General features: G+C 47.8%; 1 protein-coding gene across 1 annotated transcript in view; it reads left to right on the forward strand.

Annotated features, from left to right (window-relative positions):
- The window catches only part of EPC2 (enhancer of polycomb homolog 2), a 257,740-nt gene that overhangs the window by 232,310 nt on the left and 4,058 nt on the right, over positions 1-21,372 (forward strand). Inside the window, exons 11-12 of the mRNA XM_063933750.1 lie at positions 18,203-18,339; positions 20,539-20,698. Coding sequence (XP_063789820.1) covers positions 18,203-18,339; positions 20,539-20,698 — 297 coding nt within the window. The remainder of the gene's footprint in view (positions 1-18,202; positions 18,340-20,538; positions 20,699-21,372) is intronic.

Below are 21,372 nucleotides of genomic sequence, written 5' to 3' on the forward strand. Positions count from 1 at the left end.
CTAAAAAGTTATTAGCATCATACCCCTTCCCGCCAGAGGATAGGGCACGTTGGGAAACACCCCCTAGGGTGGATAAAGCGCTCACACGCTTGTCTAAACAGGTGGCACTACCGTCCCCGGATACGGCCGCCCTTAAGGAACCTGCTGACAGAAAGCAGGAAAATATCCTAAAAATGTATATACACTCACACGGGTGTGATACTGCGACCAGCAATCGCCTCAGCCTGGATGTGCAGTGCTGGGGTGGCTTGGTCGGATTCCCTGACTGACAATATTGATACCCTAGATAGGGACAGTATATTACTGACTATAGAGCATTTAAAAGATGCATTTCTATATATGCGTGATGCACAGAGGGATATTTGCCGACTGGCATCAAGAGTAAGTGCGCTGTCCATTTCTGTCAGAAAAGGGTTATGGACAAGACAGTGGTCAGGTGATGCTAATTCCAAAAGGCATATGGAAGTATCGCCTTATAAAAGGGAGGAGTTATTTGGGTAGGTCTAACAGACCTGGTGGCAACGGCTGGGAAATCCACATTTTTACCCCAGGTAGCCTCTCAACATAAGAAGACGCCGTATTATCAGGCGCAGTCCTTTAGGCCCCATAAGGGCAAAGCGGGCAAAAGACTCCTCATTTCTGCCCCGTGGCAGAGGGAGAGGAAAAAGGCTGCAGCAAACAGCCAGTTCCCAGGAACAGAAGCCCTCTCCCGTTTCTGCCAAGTCCTCAGCATGACGCTGGGGCTTTACAAGCGGACTCAGGCACGGTGGGGGCCCGTCTCAAAAATTTCAGCGTGCAGTGGGCTCACTCACAGGTGGACCCCTGGATCCTTCAGGTGGTATCTCAGGGGTACAAATTGGAATTCGAGACGTCTCCCCTTCGCCGTTTCCTAAAGTCTGCTTTACCGACGTCTCCCTCCGACAGGGAGGCGGTATTGGAAGCCATTCACAAGCTGTATTCCCAGCAGGTGATAATCAAGGTACCCCTCCTACAACAGGGAAAGGGGTATTATTCCACGCTGTTTGTGGTACCGAAGCCGGATGGCTCTGTGAGACCTATTTTAAATCTGAAATCCTTGAACACTTACATACAAAGGTTCAAATTCAAGATGGAGTAACTCAGAGCGGTGATTGCGAACCTGGAAGAAGGGGATTATATGGTGTCTCTGGACATCAAGGATGCTTATCTCCATGTCCCAATTTACCCTTCTCACCAAGGGTACCTCAGGTTTGTGGTACAGAACTGTCACTATCCGTTTCAGACGCTGCCGTTTGGTTTGTCCACGGCACCCCGGGTCTTTACCAAAGTAATGGCCGAAATGATGATACTCCTTCGAAGGAAGGGAGTTTTAGTTATCCCTTACTTGGACGATCTCCTGATAAGGGCAAGATCCAGGGAACAGTTGGTAGTCGGGGTAGCACTATCTCAAGTAGTGTTGCGGCAGCACGGTTGGATTCTCAATATTCCAAAATCGCAGCTGATCCCGACGACACGTCTTCTATTCCTAGGGATGATCCTGGACACAGTCCAGAAAAAGGTGTTTCTCCCGGAGGAGAAAGCCAGGGAGTTATCCGAACTAGTCAGAAACCTCCTAAAACCAGGCCAAGTGTCAGTGCATCAGTGCACAAGGGTCCTGGGAAAAATGGTGGCTTCCTACGAAGCAATTCCATTCGGCAGATTCCACGAAAGAACTTTCCAGTGGGACCTGCTGGACAAATGGTCCGGATCGCATCTTCAGATGCATCAGCGGATAACCCTGTCACCAAAGACAAGGGTGTCTCTCCTGTGGTGGTTGCAGAGTGCTCATCTTCTAGAGGGCCGCAGATTCGGCATTCAGGACTGGGTCCTGGTGACCACGGATGCCAGCCTGCGAGGCTGGGGAGCAGTCACACAGGGAAGAAATTTCCAAGGCTTGTGGTCAAGCCTGGAGACATCACTTCACATAAATATTTTGGAGCTAAGGGCCATTTACAATGCCCTAAGCCAAGCAAGACTTCTGCTTCAAGGTCAGCCGGTGCTGATCCAGTCGGACAACATCACGGCAGTCGCCCACGTAAACAGACAGGGCGGCACAAGAAGCAGGAGGGCAATGGCAGAAGCTGCAAGGATTTTTCGCTGGGCGGAAAATCATGTGATAGCATTGTCAGCAGTGTTCATTCCGGGAGTGGACAACTGGGAAGCAGACTTCCTCAGCAGGCACGACCTCCACCCGGGAGAGTGGGGACTTCACCCAGAAGTCTTCCACATGATTGTAAACCGTTGGGAAAAACCAAAGGTGGACATGATGGCGTCCCGCCTAAACAAAAAAATTGGACAGGTATTGCGCCAGGTCAAGGGACCCTCAGGCAATAGCTGTGGACGCTCTGGTAACACCGTGGGTGTACCAGTCAGTGTATGTGTTCCCTCCTCTTCCTCTCATACCAAAAGTACTGAGAATTATAAGACGGAGGGGAGTAAGAATATACTCGTGGCTCCGGATTGGCCAAGAAGGACTTGGTACCCGGAACTTCAAGAGATGCTCACGGAGGACCCGTGGCCTCTACCTCTAAGAAGGGACCTGCTCCAGCAAGGACCCTGTCTATTCCAAGACTTACCGCGGCTGCGTTTGACGGCAGGGCGGTTGAACGCCGGATCCTGAAGGAAAAAGGCATTCCGGATGAAGTCATCCCTACCCTGATCAAGCCAGGAAGGATGTAACCGCAAAGCATTATCACCGCATTTGGCGAAAATATGTTGCGTGGTGCGAGGCCAGTAAGGCCCGATGGAGGAATTTCAACTAGGTCGATTCCTGCATTTCCTGTAAACAGGAGTCTCTATGGGCCTAAAATTGGGGTCCATTAAGGTTCAAATTTCGGCCCTGTCAATTTTCTTCCAGAAAGAACTAGCTTCAGTTCCTGAAGTTCAGACGTTTGTAAAAGGGGTACTGCATATACAGCCTCCTTTTGTGCCTCCAGTGGCACCTTGGGATCTCAATGTAGTTTTGGGGTTCCTAAAGTCACATTGGGTTGAACCACTTGAATCTGTGGAGTTAAAATATCTCACATGGAAAGTGGTCATGTTGTTGGCCCTGGCCTCGGCCAGGCGCGTGTCAGAATTGGCGGGCTTTATCCTGTAAAAGCCCTTATCTGATCTTCCATTCAGACAGGGCGGAATTGAGGACTCGTCCTCATTTTCTCCCTAAGGTGATTTCAGTGTTTCATCTGAACCAACCTATTGTGGTACCTGCGGCTACTAGTGACTTGGAGGACTCCAAGTTGTTGGACGTAGTCAGGGCCTTGAAAATATATGTTTCCAGGACGGCTGGAGTCAGAAAATCTGACTCGCTGTTTATCCTGTATGCACCCAACAAGCTGGGTGCTCCTGCTTCTAAGCAGACTATTGCTCGTTGGATTTGTAATACAATTCAGCTTGCACATTCTGTGGCAGGCCTGCCACAGCCAAAATCTGTAAAAGCCCATTCCACAAGGAAGGTGGGCTCATCTTTGGCGGCTGCCTGAGGGGTCTCGGCTTTACAACTTTGCAGAGCAGCTACTTGGTCAGGGGAAAACACGTTTGCTAAATTCTACAAATTTGATACCCTGGCTGAGGAGGACCTGGAGTTCTCTCATTCGGTGCTGCAGAGTCATCCGCACTCTCCCGCCCGTTTGGGAGCTTTGGTATAATCCCCATGGTCCTTACGGAGTTCCCAGCATCCACTAGGACGTCAGAGAAAATAAGAATTTACTTACCGATAATTCTATTTCTCGTAGTCCGTAGTGGATGCTGGGCGCCCATCCCAAGTGCGGATTGTCTGCAATACTTGTACATAGTTATTGTTAACTAAATCGGGTTATTGTTGTGAGCCATCTATCCAGAGGCTCCTCTGTTATCATGCTGTTAACTGGGTTCAGATCACAAGTTGTACGGTGTGATTGGTGTGGCTGGTATGAGTCTTACCCGGGATTCATAAATCCTTCCTTATTGTGTACGCTCGTCCGGGCACAGTATCCTAACTGAGGCTTGGAGGAGGGTCATAGGGGGAGGAGCCAGTGCACACCAGGTAGTCCTAAAGCTTTACTTTTGTGCCCAGTCTCCTGGGGAGCCGCTATTCCCCATGGTCCTTACGGAGTTCCCAGCATCCACTACGGACTACGAGAAATAGAATTATCGGTAAGTAAATTCTTATTTTTTTTGTTTGTTTGTTTTTGTCCATGACGGAATATTGTTATACTGTAGTACATTAATCACCAGAGCAAGGGCAAGAGTGATTAGGGCTGAGCTGTGTCTCAGCAACTCTTAATATCCATCATACATATCAGGAAAATGATGGTGCATGTGGGAGGCAGCACATTGTGGAAAGCTGGGAGAGATCCCTTTTTTTTTTTTTTTATATCTGGTTTGCTTTTTATTGCTTTCCTACCTGGGCCTGGCTGCTTGTGCACAGTAACAGGCGGATTCTGATTGCATCCCATGAAGGGTGGAAGAATGCACAACGTGAGCTGCCGACAGCAGCTTGTGGCTATATGAATCTGCCCTAAAGACTTCTAACTCTTAATTACTTTTGGTTAAAATTGCATTTTCATCACATTGTGAGTAAGTTTGAAGTCATCACTGGAATCTAGAAAAATGCTCCTCTAACTGGTTCAAAGAAACGTGACAAGTGATTGAGTATATCGATTTGTTAGTGTTTAATATTTTGGGAAGATCGTTTTTACAGTTTGTATGTTTGCACAGAGATAGTGACCACATATTCTGTTTGGTATCCGTTCACATGGTCGACCATGTTATGGTTGACAGTCATTAGGTCGACCACTATTGGTCGACATTGACATGGTCGACACATGAAAGGTCGACACATGAAAAGGTCGACATGAGTTTTTTAACTTTTTTTTCTTTTGGGGAACTTTTCCATACTTTACGATCCACGTAGACTACGATTGGAACGGTAATCTGTGCCGAGCGAAGCGGTAGCGGAGCGAAGGCACCATGCCCCAGTCACTTCACATAAAAAACGACACATTTTTTTTTTTAAACTCATGTCGACCTTTTCATGTGTTGACCTTTCATGTGTCGACCATTTTCATGTGTCGGCCATGTGTCCACGTCAACCATGTCAATGTCGACCAATAGTGGTCGACCTAATGACTGTCGACCATAACATGGTCGACCATTCATACCGGAACCTTCTGTTTAACTCTGTTCTCTGGCACCCAATAGATATACTGGAACAATGGGGTATAGATGTTAGTGTTGAAGGTAGGGAAGTTTACTTTTTTTTTTATTAAATGCAGTCTCAGCTCCTCCCCCTCTATATACACTGCGTGATAACTTCTTTTCGTTATTTTTTTATTTTTTGTGGTACCTAAGTAAATGTGAAGCTGGGTACACACTAAGCCATATATTGTACACATCGTACAGATGTGTTCTCATACATCTAAGTCCAACACACAATGCAAATTGAGATGTCTGCCATGAGTGAGCCGCTAGTCCACGTGCAACACTGCTAGCATTGGGTTGCTTTTTTTTTTTTTTGAGGGAATGCGACTTCGTTATAATGTGATGCTACTAGGATACACTAGGAGACTGTGCTGATTAATGGCATCTATTCACTGGCAGGGACTCTAACCGCAACTTTTCCCACTCGCTGCAGCCTGCGGATTGGGAGTGCAGACTGTTTCAGTGACACCTCCATAAGGGCAAGGCATGGAATGGTTTATCGTACTGCTACTCTAGCCATAGTTTTAAAGGCTTTTTACAGGACTGTGTACATTGAGAATTAAATCAGCTGTTTCTGTTCTGCACTCTTTTCTCAAAAAAACATTGCCCCTGCTACCAAACCTTTCCTTGCGTGCTCTTTGGCTAGGGAAGGGTTCTTCACTGTTAGGGCAATAAGAATTTGGAATTCCCTACCAGAGAAGGTGGTAATGGCGGACTCTGTAAATGCATTTAAAAACAGATTGGATACATTTCTGACTAAAAAAAGATATCCAAGGCTATAGCATTTAAAATATTGACATTGATAATCTGGGAAGAACAGGATTTATAGTTGTTAACTAGACATAAAACATTACTTCAGCAGGGACATTATAATGAACTCAACTTAATACAGATTGAACACGATGGGCATTTTGCCTCTTTTCTACCTCATTAACTATGTTACTAGGTTATTAAATATAGAGGGGGAGTCCTCATTTATTTTATTTATTTTATTAAAGTGTCCATGCTCCTATATGCGCCTCTGTACCCTTTGTGAAGCGTCCCCCAATGGACTACAAGAAAATAATTTAAATCCAAAAATCCCATTTCTCTGACGTCCTAGTGGATGCTGGGAACTCCGTATGGACCATGGGTGGATTAGCGGCTCCGCAGGAGACTGGGCACAAAAAGAAAGCTTTAGGACTACCTGGTGTGCACTGGCTCCTCCCCCTATGACCCTCCTCCAAGCCTCAGTTAGATTTTTGTGCCCGACCGAGCAGGGTGCAATCTAGGGGGCTCTCCTGAGCTTCTTAGGAAAGTTAGTTTTAGGTTTTTTATTTTCAGTGAGACCTGCTGGCAACAGGCTCACTGCATCGAGGGACTAAGGGGAGAAGAAGCGAACCTGCCTGCTTGCAGCCAGCTTGGGCTTCTTAGGCTACTGGACACCATTAGCTCCAGAGGGATCGAACACAGGCCCAGCCTCGGAGTCCGGTCCCAGAGCCGCGCCGCCGCCCCCCTTACAGAGCCAAAAGCAAGAAGAGGTCCGGAAAATCGGCGGCAGAAGACATCAGTCTTCATCAAGGTAGCGCACAGCACTGCAGCTGTGCGCCATTGCTCCTCATGCACACCTCACACTGCGGTCACTGATGGGTGCAGGGCGCTGGGGGGGGGCGCCCTGAGCAGCAATATTAACACCTTGGCTGGCAAAAATACATCACATATAACCCCCAGGGCTATATGGATGTACATTAACCCCTCCCAGAATCCATAAAAATGCGGGAGAAAAATCCGCGAAAAAGGGGCGGAGCTATCTCCTTCAGCACACTGGCGCCATTTTTCCCTCACAGCTCCGTTGGAGGGAAGCTCCCTGGCTCTCCCCTGCAGTTAATACACTACAGAAAGGGTTAAAAAGAGAGGGGGGGCACAATTTAGGCGCAGTATACAATATATGCAGCTATAAGGGAAAACACTTTTTTATAGGTGCTATCCCTGTGATATATAGCGCCCTGGTGTGTGCTGGCATACTCTCCCTCTGTCTCCCCAAAGGGCTTTGTGGGGTCCTGTCCTCTATCAGAGCATTCCCTGTGTGTGTGCTGTGTGTCGGTACGGCTGTGTCGACAGGTATGTGGAGGATAATGAGGTGGAGGCGGAGCGAATGCCTGTAAATATGTTATTACGTGAAAGTGTCAACTCCTTACATAAAAGGTCGACGACACAGAACAGCCGGCTACTCAGCTTGTGCCTGTTCCAGCGTCTCAAATGTCATGGGGGGCTCTAAAATCGCCCGCTACCTCAGATAACAGACACAGATGTCGACACGGATACTGACTCCAGTGTCGACATCGATGAAACTGGTGTACCCTCCCAATAGGTCCACCCGTTACAGGTTTGAGGCAATGAAAAATGTATTACACATTTATGATTATACCCCAGGTACCACATAAAAGGGTATTGTGTTTGGTGAGAGAAAACTATTAGTAGTTTTTCCTGCATCTGAGAAATTAAATGAGGTGTGTGAGGAAGAGTGGTCTTCCCCCGGTAAGAAATTGATAATTTCTAAAACAGTTCTTGGCAGCGTACCCTTTCCCGCCAGAGGATAGGTCACGCGGGGAAACACCCCATAGGGTAGATACAGCGCTTACACGCTAATCAGAAAAGGTGGCACTACCGTCTCCGGATACGGCCGCCCTGAAGGAACCTGCTGATAGAAAGCAGGAGGTTACCCTATAAGATATAGTCACACACTAGGGCATCATATTGCGACCAGCCGTTGCTTCGGCATGGATGTGCAGTGCTCCCGCTGCGTGGTCAGATTCCCTGTCGGAAGATAACTATGGATAGGGACAATATTTTGCTGAAAATAGAGCATATAAAAGACGTGGTCTTATACATGCGTGATGCACAGAGGGATATTTGCCGGCTGGCATCAAAAATAAGCGCTAGGTCCATTGCCGCCAGACGGGGGTTATGGACTTGGCAACAAGAGCAGAAGTCCTCCCTGCGTCCGGTAGGTCCATAGCATGGTGCTGGGGCTGCTCAGGCGGACCCGGGTACGGTGGGGGCCCGTCTCAGATATTTCAGCGGACAGTGGGCTTTCTCACATGGATCCCTGGGTCCTTCAAGTAGTATCTCAGGGGCACAGGCTGGAGTTAGAGACGTTCTTCCCCCCGCCGTTTCCTAAAATCTGCCTTACCGGCACCTCCCTCTGCCAGGGAGACGGTGTTGGTGGATATTCAACACTATAATCACAACAAGTGATTGTAAAGGTGCCCCTCCTTCAGCAAGGAAGGGGTTACTATTCCACAGTGGTTGTGGTACCGAAACGGTTCGGTGAGACCCATCTTGAAATTAAAATACTTGGACTTTTATATCAGAAGATTCAAGTTCAAGATGGGATCGCTCAGGGCGGTTATTACGAGCCTGGACGAGGGGGATTACAGGGTCTCCCTGGACATCAAGGATGCGCACCTGCATGTCCCCATTTACCCTCCTCACCAGGGGTACCTCAGATATGTGGTACAGGACTGTCACTATCAGTTCCAGACGCGGCCGTTGGAGTTGTCCACGGCACCGAAGGTCTTTACCTAGGTAATGGCCGAAGTGATGATACTCCTTCGCAAGAAGGAAGTTTTTATTATCCCGTACTTGGACGATCTCCTGATAAAGGCGAGATCCAAAGAACAGTTGGTAGTGGGGGTAGCACTCTCTCGGGAAGTGCTACAACAGCACGACTGGATTCTCAATATTCCAAAGTCACAGCTGGTCCGACGACACGTCTTCTGGTCCTGGGAATGTTTCTGAACGCAGACCAGAAAAGAGTGTTTCTTCCAGTGGAAAAAGCCGAGGAGTTGTCATCTCTAGTCAGAGACATCCTAAAACCAGGACAGGTGTCGGTACATCAATGCACACGAGTCCTGGGAAAAATGGTAGCTTCGTACGAAGCATAATTCATTCGGAAGACTCCACGCAAGGACGTTCCAGTGGGACCTGTGGGACTAATGGTCCGGGTCCCATCTACAGATACAACAGCGGATAACCCTGTCAGCAAGAAGCAGGGTGTCGCTGCTGTGGTGGCTGCGGAGGGCTCATTTACTAGAGGGCCGCAGATTCGGAATACAGGACTGGGTCCTGGTGACCACGGATGCCAGCCTTCGGGGCTGGGGTGCAGTCACACAGGGAAGAAATTTCCAAGGAGATTTCGCTTCACATAAATATTCTGCAGCTAAGGGCCATTTACAATGCCCTAAGCCAAGCAAGGCCCCTGCTTCAGAACCAGCCGGTACTGATCCAATCAGACGACATCACGGCGGTCGCCCATGTAAACAGACAGGGCGGCACAAGAAGCAGGATGGCGATGGCAGAAGCCACAAGGATTCTCCAATGGGCGACCTACACCCAGGAGAATGGGGACTTCATCAGAAGTTTTCCAAATGCGGGTAAACCGTTGGGAATGACCACGGGTGGACATGATGGCGTCCCGCCTCAACAAGAAGTTGAAAAGTTATTGCGCCAGGTCAAGGGACCCTCAGGCGATCGCTGGGGACGCTCTAGTGACACCGTGGGTGTACCAGTCGGCTTATGTGTCTCCTCTTCTACCTCTCATACCCAAGGTACTGAGAATAATAAGAAGGCGAGGAGTGAAAACCATACTCGGGGTTCCGGATTGGTACCCGGAGAGCTTGGTACCCGGAACTTCAAGAGATGCTGGCAGAGGACCCTGGGCCTCTGCCACTCAGACAAGACCTGCTGCAGCAGGGACCCTGTCTGTTCCAAGACTTACCGCGGCTGCGTTTGACGGCATGGCGGTAGAACACCGGATCCTAAAGGAAAAGGGTATTCCGAAGGAAGTCATCCCTACCCTGATCATAGCCAGGAAGGATGTCACCGCAAGACATTATCGCCGCGTTTGGCGAAAATTTGTTGCTTGGTGGGAGGCCATGAAGGCCCGACGGAGGAATTTCAACTATGTCGATTCCTGCACTTCCTGCAAGCAGGGGTGACGTTTGGGCCTCAAATTGGGGTCCATCAAGGTCCAGATTTCGGCTCTGTCGATTTTCTTCCAGAAAGAACTGGCTTCACTGCCTGAAGTTCAGACTTTGGTTAAAGGAGTACTACATCCTCCTTTTGTGCCTCCTGTGGCACTTTTTGGATCTCAACGTGGTGTTGGATTTCCTAAAGTCGCATTGGTTGAGCCACTTAAAACCATGGAGCTAAAGTATCTCGCGTGGAAAGTGGTCATGCTGTTGGCCTTGGCCTTGGCCAGGCGTGTGTCAGAATTGGCGGCTTTGTCATGTAAAAGCCCTTATCTGATTTTCTATATGGATAGGGCAGAGTTGAGGACTCGTCCTCAGTTTCTCCCGAAGGTGGTCCCAGGTTTTCACTTGAACCAACCTATTGTGGTGCCTGCGGCTACTAGGGACTTGGAGGATTCCAAGTTGCTGGACGTAGTCAGGGCCCTGAAAATTTTATTTTTCCAGGACGGCTGGAGTCAGGAAAACTGACTCGCTGTTTATCCTGATGGCACCCAACAAGCTGGGTGCTCCTACTTCTAAGCAGTCTATTGCGCGCTGGATTTGTAGCACTATTCTGCTGGCGCATTCTGCGGTAGGGTTACCGCAGCCTAAATCAATAAAAGCCCATTCTACAAGGAAGGTGGGCTCATCTTGGGCGGCTGCCCGAGGGGTCTCGGCTTTACAACTTTGCCGAGCTGCTACTTGGTCAGGGGCAAACACGTTTGCAAAATTCTATGAATTTGATACCCTGGCTGAGAAGGACCTGGAGTTCTCTCATTCGGTGCTGCAGAGTCATCCGCACTCTCCCGCCCGTTTGGGAGCTTTGGTATAATCCCCATGGTCCTTACGGAGTTCCCAGCATCCACTAGGACGTCAGAGAAAATAAGAATTTACTTACCGATAATTCTATTTCTCGTAGTCCGTAGTGGATGCTGGGCGCCCATCCCAAGTGCGGATTGTCTGCAATACTTGTACATAGTTATTGTTAACTAATCGGGTTCTTGTTGTGAGCCATCTATTCAGAGGCTCCTCTGTTATCATGCTGTTAACTGGGTTTCATATCACAAGTTGTACGGTGTGATTGGTGTGGCTGGTATGAGTCTTACCCGGGATTCAAAATCCTTCCTTATTGTGTACGCTCGTCCGGGCACAGTATCCTAACTGAGGCTTGGAGGAGGGTCATAGGGGGAGGAGCCAGTGCACACCAGGTAGTCCTAAAGCTTTCTTTTTGTGCCCAGTCTCCTGCGGAGCCGCTAATCCCCCCATGGTCCTTACGGAGTTCCCAGCATCCACTACGGACTACGAGAAATAGAATTATCGGTAAGTAAATTCTTATTTTTCTGCAGCGGGGTACACTGGTATTCCACAGGGAATAACAACAGGGTGTAGAGTTGGATCTTGATCTGAGGCACCAACAGGCTAAAGCTTTGACTGTTCCCAGGATGCCCTGCACTGCCTCCTCTATATCCCCGCCTCCAAGCACTGGAGCTTAGTTTATAAGTTGGTGCCTGCAGTGCAGGCAGCTAACAGGGAGGGCTGCATTAGGCAGCCCAGAAAAGAGCTTTTCTGAGAAGACAGAAAACTTCAAGGGCCGCGGCATAGTCACTTAATCTTATATGTCATAGTGACATATTCTGCTGCGGCTCCCTCACCTTTCCCAGCGGCGCTGTATACTCCTGCCCCCTGGTTGCCGGATACTTACAGCGGAGGTGCTCCAGTCTTTTCAGGCACACACACACACACCGCCGCTGCTCTCCGGGAACGCGTGGCCGCACGATAGGGAGGAGGTAAGAGTGTCCCCCAGGCGGGACCCACTGAAAAAGCAATCCGGGACGCGGTCTCTGGAGACGGATTGCACCACTGGCGTGGACACTGTGGCCGTGCAGGGACCCCACTATATCCACCAGGGAAAGGAGCATAGGTCGGATTTACTAAAATCCGTTTCTTACAGGCTCCATAGTACCCGGTGGTGAAGTCCAGCAGAGGGGATAAGGCTCTGACCCGTAGCCCCAGGCGCCATCTACAGCAGATGTTCCCGCCCTGGAGCTGCATCTCTCCCTCACTCCCTGTCAGCGTTTGGGCGCCATTACACAGAGCTGCACTGATTCTGGGACTGCTGGGCACTGTCTCTGTAAAGCCGCCTGCCTCATCAGCGCTGTGCATTTACAGGACACTTAAGTATTCTACATGTCGTTTAGACAGTGTTCGTTAAGAACAAGTGCATAACTACAGTAATATTTAGTACAAGAATTCTGTGATATACATCCAGTGTTTACTGTGTATTGTTATATCTGTATACATACATAGTTTTATGTAGTATTACTAGTCCAGTGCAGTTTTATTGTTATGTGTAATGATTTCTGCATTGTACATGTGACTGTGTGTGCCTACAGCTGCTGTGTGGTTCCTATTCCGTGTATCTCACACATATTGCTATCCCTATATTCTGTACCCTGAAGGGGGTTAAGTGCATCAGTGTCCTATATATATATATATATATATATATATATATATATATATATATATATATATATATATATATAGTGTTTCAAAGGATATACTAGTTTGTATTTTTCTCTGTGTATTTCAGTCACCATATACCACTTTAATCCTCTGTTTGTGTTCTGCATTTGCAGTCACACTCCACAGGGAGTTTTTGTCAGGTGCTGTGTCTGGCTATATTGTACTAGTACGCCCTAAGGCTACGTTTTCAAATAATGTCTGCTACACAGGGCGGGAGAACCGTGGCTGATCCTGCGTTATGCAGTGCTGATGCCACGGATTTATCTGAGGAAAATATTCCAGCTGAGGGTTCAGGTACCAGGGGTTCTGTACCCCTCAGTCTGCAGCACCGTTGGCACACCAAGACCCACCTTGGGCTGCTTTTTCTAATTTACTGACTACGCTAGTAACGAGACTAGCGCTCCCTGTGGGACCTCCTGTGCCATTACAATCGTATATTGTCCCTGTCGTAAATCCGCCATGGGCGGATGCTCTGTCGACTCAGTTACAGCAGTTAAATCAGTCTTTGGTTACCCAAAAGCCTAACCCTCGCCCTCCTAGGACCAAAGGGTCATCTAAGTGGGCCATTTCTTCCTCACAATCCACTCATGTTTCGGATACTTCATCCGATGAAGATGGGGTATATACTGATCCATCAGACACTGATGCAGATGCTTCTGATGAGGAATCTACAACGCAGGTTGATGTTCCTGACCTATTGGAGGCTATCAAACTGATTCTTCAGATTGATGACGAAACTGTCCCTCCAGATATGTCTAAGAACCTGATAAATTCAAACGTCAGAAGGTAATTCAGTAATAATTTAGAAGGTTACTAAATTAGTTTTGCCACATTCTGACCATTTAGTTGACCTACGTCCGTAATTCTGGGAGTCTCCAGGAAAGAAATTCTCCCTGTCTAAAAAGATGCTAGCTCGTTGTCCCCTCACTGCAGAGTTAAGTAAAATTTGGGAAACGCCACCACCAGTGGACTCACATGTAGCTCGTCTTGTGGTGTCTTCTACTCTGCCTGTCACTACCGTCACCTCTCTGAAGGAACTGACGGATAAGTGTGTGGAAGGTTGCTTGAAGTCTATTTACACTCTTGCAGTTGCCATACACAGGCCCACTATAGCAGCTTCTTGGGCTGCAAAAGGTATTGAAGCCTGGGTTCAAGCTGTTGTTCCAGAGCTACCTACTGAATTTTTCTGATAATGCCAGACAGTGTCTTTCATATAATTACCACAGCCTCTCATTACATTCAGGAAGCGGCCTCTGATGCCGGTGTTCACTCTTGCAGGAGCTGTGCATAGGCCCACTATTGCAGCTTCTTGGGCGGCAAAAGCTATTGAAGCCTGGATTCAGGAAGTTGAAGCGGAACTACCGTTGGATTTTCCTGATAATGCTAGACAATGTCTTTCATATATTATTACAGCCTCCCATTTTATTCAGGAGGCGGCATCTGATGCAGGTGTCCTGGCGGCCAAGTTGTCTACTACGTCCTTTCTGGCTCGCCGGATTCTGTGGTTGCGGTCCTGGTCTGTGGACCTGGACTCTAAAAAGACCTTGGAGGTGATCCTTTTTAAGGGAGACATACTATTTGAGGAAGATTTGAATAAGAGATTGTTGCTGACTTAGCATCTGCTAAGATTGCATGTCTGCCAAGTACTAATCCTTCGGCTCCGAAGGCTAATAGTACCTCCTTTCGTTCGTATCGACCTCCAAGTAAAGCAAAGGGTCCGGCGTACCCGAAACAGGCTCGCACTTCCAAAACCTCTAAGCCCAAACCTAAACATTCTTGGGCTGCCCATCAGCCTTCTTCCAAACCAGACAAGCCTGCTGCATGACGGGGCGGGCCTCCCCCTGGGGAACCCCAGGGTGGGAGGCCAACTTCTGCGGTTCGCCCAGGTATGGTTACAGACCACTTCAGACGCCTGGGTGAGGGAAGTCATCACTCACGGATACACCATCTCTTTCAAGACACGTCCCCCTCACCAGTTTTGCTCGACAATTATCCCTTCGGATACATCAAATGTAGAGTTTTTGCTTTTAGTGGTACAATCCCTCCTGGACATAGGAGTGATAGTGCCGGTGCCTCTGGCTCAGAGGGGTAGGGGGTACTATTCAACGCTGTTCTAAGTTCCGAAGCCGAATGGAACCTCCCGGCCCATTCTCAACCTCAAGTCTTTGAATAAATTTGTGACGGTATCCAAATTCCGGATGGAAACTCTTCGCTCTATTGTTCTGGCTTTGGAGCCCGGAGACTATATGGTATCCCTGGACATACAGGATACTTACCTGCACATACCTATTGCCATGTCGCATCAGCGGTATCTGTGGTTTGCTATTGGGAACCTACATTATCTATTTCAAGCCTTGCCTTTTGTACTGACCACAGCTCCTCGGGTCTTCACCAATGTCATGGCAGTCATGACTGCCATTCTCCGTCATCAAGTCATCAGGATCCTGCCGTATCTGGACGACTTGCTGGTCCTGGCGAACTCCCCAGAGGTTCTCATCCGTCATCTAGAACTGACGAGCCACGGATGGCTCATCAATTGGAAGAAATCCTCGCCGGTCCCTGCTCAGAACATGGTGCACCTAGGGGCATTCCTGGATACACACAACCAACATTTGTTCTTGTCTCCAGATAAGGTCCTGAAACGCCAGGACAAGATACAATGCTTCTTCTCTCTCCCAAGAGTGTCGATACACTCGGCGATGCAAGTACTAGGCCTTATGGTGTCGGTTTTCGACATGGTGGAGTACGCTCCATTTCATTCCCGCCCTCTGCAGAGGTTAATCCTTTCCCAGTGGGATGGCCTGCCTCACCAGATCAGATCTCACATGATCTCCTTGACTCCGGAGGTTTGTCTGTCACGGAGCTGGTGGCTACAGGAGCAACAATTGAGCAGGGGTCGTCCCTTCTGGATCTCCAGCTAACGACGGATGCCAGTCTGTGGGGTTGGGGCGCGGGGTTGGAGCAACACTCTCTTTAGGGTCGGTGGACCAGGGAGGAATCTCTCCTCCCGATAAATATTCTGGAGTTGTGGGCAGTGTTCAATGCTCTGAAGCTTGCGCTTCCTCTGGTACAGAACAGGCCTGTTCAAGTACAGTTGGACAGTGCCGCCACGGTGACATACATAAATCATCAAGGCGACACTCGAAGCCGCATGGTATTGTTGGAAGTGTCAAAGATTTGTCAATGGGCGGAACGCCATCTGCCAGCCATATCGGCAGTGTTCATTCCGGGGATCCTCAACTGGGAAGCGGTCTTCCTCAGTCGTCAGGACGTACACGCCGGAGAGTGGAGTCCTCATCCGGAAGTCCTTCAACTCCTAGTGGACAAGTGGGGCCTACCAGATGTAGACCTGATAGCGTCTCGACACAATCACAAGGCTCCGGTCTTCGGAGCAAGGACAAGGGATCATCAAGCAGCGTTCGTGGACGCACTGGCAATTCCGTGGAACTTTCGGCTGCCGTACGTGTTCCCTCTGGTGTCACTCCTGCCCAGGGTTATAAGGAAGTTCAAGCAAGAAGGTGGAATACTACTTATAATCGCTCCAGCGTGGCCCAGACAACATTGGTTCTCAGACCTGCAGGGTCTCTCGATAGAGCGTCCTCTTCTACTTCCACAACACCGAGACCTCCTCGTTCAGGGCCCTTGTGTCTACCAGGATCTGGCCCGACTGGCTTTGACGGCGTGGCTCTTGAAGCTTCACTCCTGAGGGGCAAAGGATTTTCTGAGGCGGTAATTCAAACTATGTTGAAAGACCGTAAACCAGCTTCGACTCGGAGTCTGGAATTCTTACTTCAACTGGTGTGCGGCTAAGAGTTATGATGCATACAAGTTCAGTACCTCCAAACTTTTGGCTTTTCTGCAACAGGACCTGGACTTAGGCCTTCGTCTGGCCTCCCTCAAGGTTCATATTTCAGCCTCGTCGGCGTGGTGTCAGAGAAAAATTGCGTCTCTGCCTGACATTCATACTTTCACTCAGGGTGTTTTACGGATTCAGCCTCCCTATGTACCTCCTGTGGCTCCTTGGGATTTGTCCGTCGTTCTGAATGCCCTACAAGAGTCTCCATTTGAACCTCTTGAGTCTGTGGACCTTAAATGGCTTACGCTTAAGGTCTTACTTTTGATGGCTATTGCCTCTGCTCGACGGGTTTCAGACTTGGGTGCCTTATCCTGTCGGTCACCCTTTCTGATTTTCCACCGTGACCGTGTGGTTCTTAGAACTCGCCCTTGTTATCTACCTAAGGTGGTGTCTTTCCACCTTAACCAAGAGATTGTGGTTTCGGCCTTTATCTCTCCTGGTTTGTCCTCCAAAGAGCGGTCTTTCGGTCTATTATGGGCTCTCCGTATCTATGTGAAGAGAACCGCCTCTCTTCGGAGATCTGATTCTCTTTGTCCTTTTTGTTTTTCACAAGCGTGGCTGGCCTGCGAATAATTAAACTTTGGTCAGATGGATTAGAATGGTGATTGCACAAGCTTATGCGCAGGCTGGTCTCCCAGCTCCTGCTGCTATCTAGGCCCGTTCTACTCAGTCTGTTGGACCTTCTTGGGTGGCCCGCCGTGGCGTGTCTGCAGAACAATTGTGCAAGGCAACGACGTGGTCCTCAGTGAACATGCCTTTGATACTTCCGCCTCCCAGGATGCTTACTTTGGACGCCAGGTTCTTGTGCCCACTACCGTGTGTCCCCTCCCATGAGGAACTGCTTTAGGACATCCCCGATGTTATTTCCTGTGGAATACCAGTGTACCCCACTGCAGAAAAGGAGATTTATGGTAAGACTTACCATTGTTAAATCTCTTTCTGCGAGGTATACTGGATTACACAGGGCTCCCACCCTTACACATTTAGCTACTTTTGGGTTTGTATGTCATTAGCCGCTGGTACCTTCTCCTGTGAGAATGTGGCTAATTACTATCGTGTCTTTTACCTGCTACTGCATTGGACTGGTTAACAAAACTGAGCTCCAGTGCTTGGAGGCGGGGATATAGAGGAGGCGGTGCAGTGCATCCTGGGAACAGTCAAAGCTTTAGCCTTTAGCTTTAGTTGGTGCCTCAGATCAAGATCTAACACCCTGATGTTATTCCCTGTGGAATCCAGTGTACCTCGCAGAAAGAGATTTAACAATGGTAATTCTTACCATAAATCTCCTTTTTACAATTATGCTCACAGTACACAAGGACTTAAGTACAGCTTTTACCTTGCTTTTTTTTATTGAGCTATTCATTGGCTCTTGAACACTTTACTTGCACACAATGCAGACAGACATTTTGTGGGATGATACCATGTTCATGAGAATGTAATCTCTCCGTTAATTAGAGAGCAGTTACATCACTGAGGCATGAAGCTGTCTGACCATTTCCAACATCTAAAATGATTTCCTACATTATGTTGTCAAATTGACCTTTCAGTTTTATACATTCTAAGTTACAGTTTGTTTTCCTCCAGCCCAGCCTCTACAGAATGCGGGAGTAACCTGTGTGTAATGTTTCTTTTCCAGTCACAGGGGGAATCACCGAGGAACAGTTCCAGACGCATCAGCAGCAGTTGGTCCAAATGCAAAGACAACAGCTGGCTCAGCTCCAACAGAAGCAGCAGTGCCAGCAGTCTTCACAGCAGATACATCCAAACACACAGGTACTTTGCCAACTCTTAAGTTTCTACTATTGGTCTGTGATTCAAACGGTACAGTGCTAGCACGGAAGGTGTAGTAATGGGACAGTTTTTATGGATGTTACAACACTGCTGTTACCAAGTAATTTAAGGGTTTACGAGGGGTGATTGATAAGTACCCGTTTTTGAAGACAGATGGTGCCACTGACATCAAACCTGTATAAATTATTTGTGTACTTTTGTTTTGGTAGCTGTTGGAAGTGAGCAAGTTTGAGTTTTTTTCTAACTACAAATGGAGCCATTTTTATCTTGGCCTTTAATAGGATTAACTGAGTCAGGGCAGTCAGACTTAATCCCCTGCTGTAATGATTTAATCCCCTGATGTATTGTTCTCTGTATTGTATTGCAGCTGAGAACAATAGATGAAGGGCTTATGCTAATAAACCATGGTGTGCCTAGGCGCAGCAAACTAGCAAAGATAACTGTGGACCCATCTGTATGGGGAAAGTGCAGTACCGATCGGTGATTAGATTCTTGTTTTTGGCTGGGAAGGCGTGTGAGGAAAGCAAAGAAAAGTTGGAAGTCGTTTATGGGGACCTTTCACCTTCGATGACAACCATCAGATATTGGTTCAATGAATTCAAGCGTGGTCGTACATCCATCCTCGATGAAGAGCTCTCCAGGTCGCCCAATTGAGGTGACTATGGATGAAATGGTCAACAAAATCCATGATATCGTATTGGCAGACTGGTGAGATAAGATCAGAGAGATTGTTGAGATCGTAGGCATCTCATTTGAACGTGTGCAGAATATCATACATGAACATTTGGGCATGACAAAGCTATCGGCAAGATGGGTGCCGCGTTTGCTCACTGTGGACAACAAGCGGAATTGAATGACCACTTCGAAGCAGTGTTTGGACCTGTTTAAGCGCAATCCGAAGGAGTTTCTGCGCAGTTTCGTGACTGTTGATGAAACATGGATCCATCACTACACGCTATAAATGAAGGAACAGTCAAAATAGTGGACTTCACCCGGCGAACGTGCACCAAAGAAGATGAAGATGGTTCCATCAGCCAGAAAGGTCATGGCCACCGTTTTCTGGTATTCGACAGGCATAATCTCCGACTATTTGGAAAACGGAAGAACGATCACAGGTCAGTATTATGCTCAATCATTGGACAGATACGACGATGCATTGGCGAAGAAAAAAGTGCTGTTCCACCACGACAGTGCGCCGACACACTCGTCCCACGTCGCCATAGTGGAATTGGGCTACGGATTGCTGCCGCATCCGCCGTATTCTCCAGATTTGGCCCCCTGTGACTTCATCCTGTTTCCAAACATGAAAAAATGGAGTTCGACAAATCCTATTTTTTGGAGGGCTTGAAAAGTTGGAATATCGTTGGGCCAAGTGTATCGAGCTAAAAGGGGACTATGTTGAAAAATAAATCAACATTTTCCTAATAATTTTTATTTTTTTTCTTACCTAACACGGGTAATTATCAATTACCACTCGTAGATGTCTTTTCTCTTACCTGGATTTTCTGTGGTTGTCACCATGTCTTCAGATGGATCTGTCTCTCCATAAAGCATCAAACTTGTGACAGTATTCACCCTGTTGCTTTACTGGTAGCTATAGGCATTACTGAGGCATGAGATACAAAGTGCCACACTCCTCAGTTACTAGTTCCCAGTGAGGGGAGGCAATCACGAGGCCACCTGTTGGGATCCCGGCGGTCACAATGCTGTCGTCTGTATCCCGACAGGCGGTGAAATGACACGACATCCAAAGAGGGAGAATAGATCTTGTGGCGAGCGCAGCGTGCCCGCAGGGGCTTTCTAGCGATCGTCTCGCTGCCAGCGTACTGGTGGCTGGGATCCCGCTGTCTGGATCATGATCCCGGCCGCCGGTAAAAGGTATGTATTCCCCCAGTGAGTGTTTAGGCTGTATTCTGTTGAATATTCTGTCAGCTCACAGAGTGACTGCCTCTGCTGAAGGTATTAAGTCTGATATAATTGTACAATAGAAATGGTTTGGAACTACAATGTTATTGTGTATTGTGGCCTATGTTAAGGTTTAGTTAAAATAAAAATCTATGCATTGTCCACATGTGCACCACCTAGATTTTATGAGATTTAATGCACCCGAATTATAGTATAGCAAGAAATGTAGATTCTTTATTTTATATCTGCTTAATGATTGTTACATTGATTTTCCAGGGCTCTGGAAACTCTGACTGCATGTCCAAGACACTGGACTCAGCTAGCGCCCACTTTGCTGCATCTGCCGTGGTCAATTCACCTACTCCAGGCCGTAGTGAAGTAACCAAGGATCAAAGCACTGGCCACAGCCTGAATGGCATTGTACAACCTCCGGGAGGTATGTGTTGGTCACAGAAACAATACTACTTGTATAGCCCCAGCCAGCTTCACGTCTTTCCTTTTTGTGATTTTATTGCCGTAAGTAAGTCATGTCTGTAAGGTTAGAATGGAGAAAATATATTTGCTACGTTTCTCAAAAACAATTAATTGACGGGCTGAATGTGATTAGTAAAGGTTAATACAATTGTACAGCTCATTGTGTATATAACAGTGCATGTTTAGATGTATAGAGTATAAATAATTAATTAGAGCGGTCAGGTATGGTATATACAGTCTAAATGGTCTACCATGGTAAAACAATATGGTATTATATACACACCTCAGTAACTGCAATGATTAATGAAGCAGGTGAGCTTTGATCCTTGGTACCAGAAAGTAGGCCACAATGTCGGCCAGAAGGCAAGCGCACATGAATCGGATTGCAGCCTATTCTTGTATTGGGCATTCCATTGTATTGTAGCCTACCACAATTTAATCATGAATCCCAGCACTGCTGATGAGAGGGTTCCAGGGGAGGGGGATACCGGCAATCCAGGTAAGGGAGTGCGTGTGCTCTAGAGAATTCTTGGTATAGTGGTGGATTTTGCCTTTTACAGTTAATCTCTGGGTTAATGCTAGAAAGAAATGTTTGGAGTATAGTGTTTGGCAGTGGTATACTGCCCTACTTAACCA

This window comes from Pseudophryne corroboree, chromosome 7, assembly GCF_028390025.1.
Source record: "Pseudophryne corroboree isolate aPseCor3 chromosome 7, aPseCor3.hap2, whole genome shotgun sequence".
NCBI lineage: Eukaryota > Metazoa > Chordata > Amphibia > Anura > Myobatrachidae > Pseudophryne > Pseudophryne corroboree.